Source organism: Lepidochelys kempii, chromosome 24 (assembly GCF_965140265.1).
Source record: "Lepidochelys kempii isolate rLepKem1 chromosome 24, rLepKem1.hap2, whole genome shotgun sequence".
NCBI lineage: Eukaryota > Metazoa > Chordata > Testudines > Cheloniidae > Lepidochelys > Lepidochelys kempii.
Genome location: NC_133279.1, coordinates 15,889,773 through 15,894,286, shown reverse-complemented (window position 1 = coordinate 15,894,286; position 4,514 = coordinate 15,889,773). Strand labels below are relative to the sequence as shown.

The 4,514-nt window shown below is 52.2% G+C and overlaps 1 protein-coding gene across 1 annotated transcript; it reads right to left on the bottom strand.

The window, feature by feature from the left end:
* Positions 1–243: 243 nt before the first annotated feature.
* On the bottom strand, positions 244–2,198 carry HAMP (hepcidin antimicrobial peptide). Its single transcript, XM_073322572.1, has 3 exons — positions 2,121–2,198; positions 1,024–1,089; positions 244–348 (listed from the first exon to the last, which is right to left on the bottom strand). Exons 1-3 carry the CDS (start codon positions 2,196–2,198, stop codon positions 244–246), a joined length of 249 nt encoding a protein of 82 aa, XP_073178673.1.
* Between the last annotated feature and the right edge of the window lie 2,316 nt (positions 2,199–4,514).

The window sequence follows — 4,514 nt, the reverse complement described above, 5'->3', positions numbered from 1 at the left end:
TCGGGATTTAGAGCAGGGGCAGCTGGGAGCCAGGACTCCTGGGTCCAATTCAGTACCGAGGACGACACGCTCCCGACTTGAAAACCCAGGTTTAATGGCCAATAACAAACAGAGACGGAAGCAAAGGAAGCAATAAATAAGGTGGGTTTGGGGCGGGGGGTCCGGGCGGAGTCGCGGCCGGGAGCCGGGGCCGGGCCGGGCTGGGCCGGGGGTGACGGCGCCCCCTAGCGCTTCGCGGCGGGCTCAGGTGCGGCAGCAGAAGCCGCAGCCCAGGTTCTGGCAGCACTTGCAGCAGAAGGTGCAGATCGGGAAGTGGCTGTTGAAGCGCTTGGCGCGGCGGAGCAGGGCCTGCGGGGGGGAGAAGAAGGTCAGGACTCCTGGGTTCAATCTCCAGCGAGGGGAGGGGAAGGGAGCAGGGTCTAGTGGTTAGTGCAGGGGGGTTGGGAGCCAGGACTCCTGGGTTCTTTCTGCGGCTCTGGGCAGGGAGCGGGGTCTAGTGGTTGGGGAGTGGGGGGCTGGGAGCCAGGACTCCTGGGTTCTCTCTGCGGCTGTGGGTGGGGAGCAGGGTCTAGTGGTTGGGGAGTGGGGGGCTGGGAGCCAGGACTCCTGGGTTCTCTCTGTGGCTCTGGGCGAGGAGCGGGGTCTAGTGGTTGGGGAGTGGGGGGCTGGGAGCCAGGACTCCTGGGTTCTCTCTGCAGCTCTGGGCGGGGAGCGGGGTCTAGTGGTTGGGGAGTGGGGGGCTGGGAGCCAGGACTCCTGGGTTTCTAGCCCCAGGCCTGCCACAAGGGAAGTGCCGTGGCTCGTTAATAGGCCTAGTGTCTGGCATTGAGTTAGCCTAGAACCGTCCCGGGGGGCTGTGGGCTCGGGGGCTGGGCTCCTGGTCGTGCAGCCTTCGGGGCCAGCCCTGCCTGCCAGGGGAGAGCCCCCGCCCCGCTCCCTGCAGCACAGCGCCCCCTAGCGCCACTCTGGGACATGAGGGCCAGCCCTGCCTGCCAAGGGAGAGCCCCCCAGTTCCGTTCTTACCTGCGGACCCGGAGTTTCTTCTATGGGCTCCATTTGTTGCCTTAACAAACCAGCAGGATTTGCTGTCTGCAGAGAGAGGGAGAAGACAGACCTGAGCGTTATGTTCGGTGCAGTGGGTTAGAGCAGGGTGGGCTGGGAGCCGGGACAGCTGGTTTATCCCTGGCTCTAGGAGGGGAGTGGGGTCTAGTGGGTGAGAGGGGGAGGGGGCTGGGAATCAGGACTCCTGGGTTCTATCCCCAGTTCTTCCTCGAATTTGCCACTCAGATTTCTGCAACTCAGGACATTTACGTTGCATTTTGGTAGACACAATGTAATGCCACCAATTCAGAACATAAACCTATGGGAAAGGCTGGTGAAAAAGTAGCAAATAAGTTTTAGAAAAAAATTTGCCTTCAAAAGACAGTGGGAGAAATATTCCTCGTCACATTTCGTGCCCCTTGTGTAGCCCACCAGTCTTTGCCCCACTAAGAACATTGAGTTAGTTCCGGAATAAACTCATCCATATTGTGAAAACAAGAGATTTTGGTTATAAACCAATCTGGACAATTTGTGATGCAAGAGAAATGTCCGTTTTCCCCTTCCACATATCTGTCTGAGATTCCAGACAGACCCTGCAGCTTTCCCAGAGCTTTTCATGGGCACAGGTCCAGGGACTGGTATAAAGTTCAGGGGATGGGGGGATGTGTGTTCAAAGACGATATGTCATGTCAGATGAATCCTAAAGAAATCCAGTGCTGGGCAAGGCCACGAGCTCTGAGTCCAGACACCTGGGTTCTGTTCCCGGCTCTGTAGCAGCGAGCCTATGTGATCTTGAGCCAGTTACTTGGTGGCTCTGTGCCTCAGTTTCCCCATGCCTGGAAAAAGGGACTGATAATCCTGCCTGCAACAAGGGGGCAGTGATCTCAGCTGGGCGAGGGACTGTCTTTGGCTGTGTCTGGGCAACACCTATCACAACGGGGCCCTGATCCCAGCTGGGGCAGGGACGGTCCCTCGCTGTGTATCCGGGCAGCGCCCGGCAAAAAGGGGCCCTGATCTCCGTTGGGACGTCCCGGTACAACCATCGTACAAAGGAAAGAAAGAGCCTGAGAAGCGTTTACCTGGCCTGGGAAGCAGCAGGAGTTTTTGGTGGAGGTGATTACGAGGATGAGAATCACGCAGGCGACTTGAAGCTTCATTGTAATGTTTTTCTGCCTTGTATTTTTCTGTCTCCTCTTCCTCGCTCCTCTGTCGTGTCTCCAAAGGGCGGAGCTGGTGGCTGCGTTGGGTCCCCGACCCAGGGCTGCGTTTATAGCCCAGCCATCCCCACCCCGGTCCCAGAGCAGCCAATCCCCCGCGTGCCAAGAAAGGACAGGTGAGGAGAGGGAAACCGTAAACAGCCCGTCAATACGGTTATCGCAGCTGGGCTCAAAGTTCCAGCATACCATTGGCCGGCTCCCCAGCCGGTGTCAATGGGGCCAGATCCCAGCAGGTGTCAATCAGCACTGCTCTTTCAAAGTGGAGCGACATTAATTGTCCCAGGCCTTTGACTTTAATCCCTCCTGGCATTTGTCCCAATGAGATTTCAAAACACTTACGGTAAGTTTCACGTTCAGGGTGTCTGTCCCCACAACACCGCAGCTGAGATCGGAGAGGGGCTGGGATGGGAATGACCTCAAGTTTAAAAATTTTCTCCCAGCCCCAGGATGATCCTGGCATCAAATGGGGGATTGATCCGGCCAGCTAATTAGGCCGCAGCATTTTGAAGGGGAAAAATTAACTCTTTATTCTGTTTTCCATCACAGCACTTGTTACGAATGAGCCCTAAATGGGCAACAATCGATTGATCCTAATCACCCATCATCCCAGAATTTGAACATAACCGTGATGAGCTAGGCACAGCCACCCAGGGCCCGTCTAACCCAGTTTCTCTCTCTTCCCAAACTCACCTTGATCAAGTTCACCCTGGTAATTCTAAATGGGGATTCATATTATCTAGGTAAGCAGCCAAGCCTTATGGTTTTCAGTGCTGCTAAGACGTGGGCCTAAGTGGCTATCATGTGGCAAGGAGTTCTGCAGGTTAATGGCATGTTGAATGGAAAAAGCATTGGGTTAGATCCTTTTTAAACAGGCAAGTTTGGGGCTACATTTCTTCAAAGTGGGTATTTTGATTCCGTTCAAGTGCTAAATGGGGAATCTTCACTCAGTCTCAATTATCAAGCTAGTGATTTCCACAGGAGAGTTTCTTTGACATGCTGCCACTTCCCACTGACATTCAGAGCACCCCACCCCCCGCACAAAACCCTGCCCTAAAAAAGGATCAGACTGTTTATAGCAGGGCTAAAGGATTTTATTGTTGGGGGGGGGGAGGGGGTTATGCTGTACGTAACCTGAGTCACTCTGCTGTGTCTTACGCTCCGACTTTGGAAACACTTATGGGTTACTAGACCCACTGGGCCAGATCCCAGCTGGTGTCAATCGTCCGTAGCCCGACTGGAATTAACGGGGCCCGGCCCAATTCCCAGCTGGTGTGAATCAGCCATACCTCTGCGGAGCTCCACAGAATCGCTCAGCCTTTCCAGACGACCGCTTCCCTTTCAGGTGTCGGCTTTGTCTTGTGCGCCCCCAAGTTTCCCCTCATTTAAAAATGACCTGCTTACAAAATCAGACATCAGAATACAAAATTGTCACAGCACAGTCGTACTGAGAAATTGCTGCCTTTCTCATTTTTACCCTAGACTTTATAAAGTAAATCGTTTGGAATATAAAAATTGTACTTGCATTTCAGAGGACAGTCTATAGAGCAGTTTAAACAAGTCAGTGTCTGTATGAAATTGTAGTTTGTACTGACGTCACTAGTGCTTTTATGAAGCCTGGTGTGAAACCAGGCAAATATCTGGAAGAGTTGACGTACCCCCTGGAAGATCTCTGCGTACCCGCAGGGGTACACGTACCTCAGGTTCAGATGATTGTTGCGGACATGTTTGCAGGATCGGGGCCAAAGTGCAAAGCAAATGTGTTGCTTGTTCTTTGGTAAACGCGTGTGTCACCGCGATTGCTAAGAGCAACTCTTGCCTTTCTGTCCGGTTATTGTCAACAAACAATTTCCAGCGAGGGAAATTTCCTTTCGATGGCCTCAGTTCCGCGAAGCCTGAAGATTTATTGATTAAACAAGATGTTTCTGCAAACGCCCGATATAAAGGAAGGAAGGAAGAAAGAAAAAGAAAGAAAGGGAAAGAAAGAAATGCTGTCCTCTAAACTCGGAGGATTTGAATGGTATTTTTAATAATCACGTTTAAAAAGAAAATTCCCTGACTTCACAAAGTTACAGCGACAGCTTCGTTAAACAAAAGGCAGAGAGGACATTATCTGACACAACAGCCAAACATCGATTTATTCCCTTATTTCAATCATTCGCTTCTAGTAATCGCCAAAACTATGAATGGATCGATCAAATGAAAGAGAAATTTCGCTACCTGTATAAAATGACTTCTTGATTCAAAAAATAATAAAAT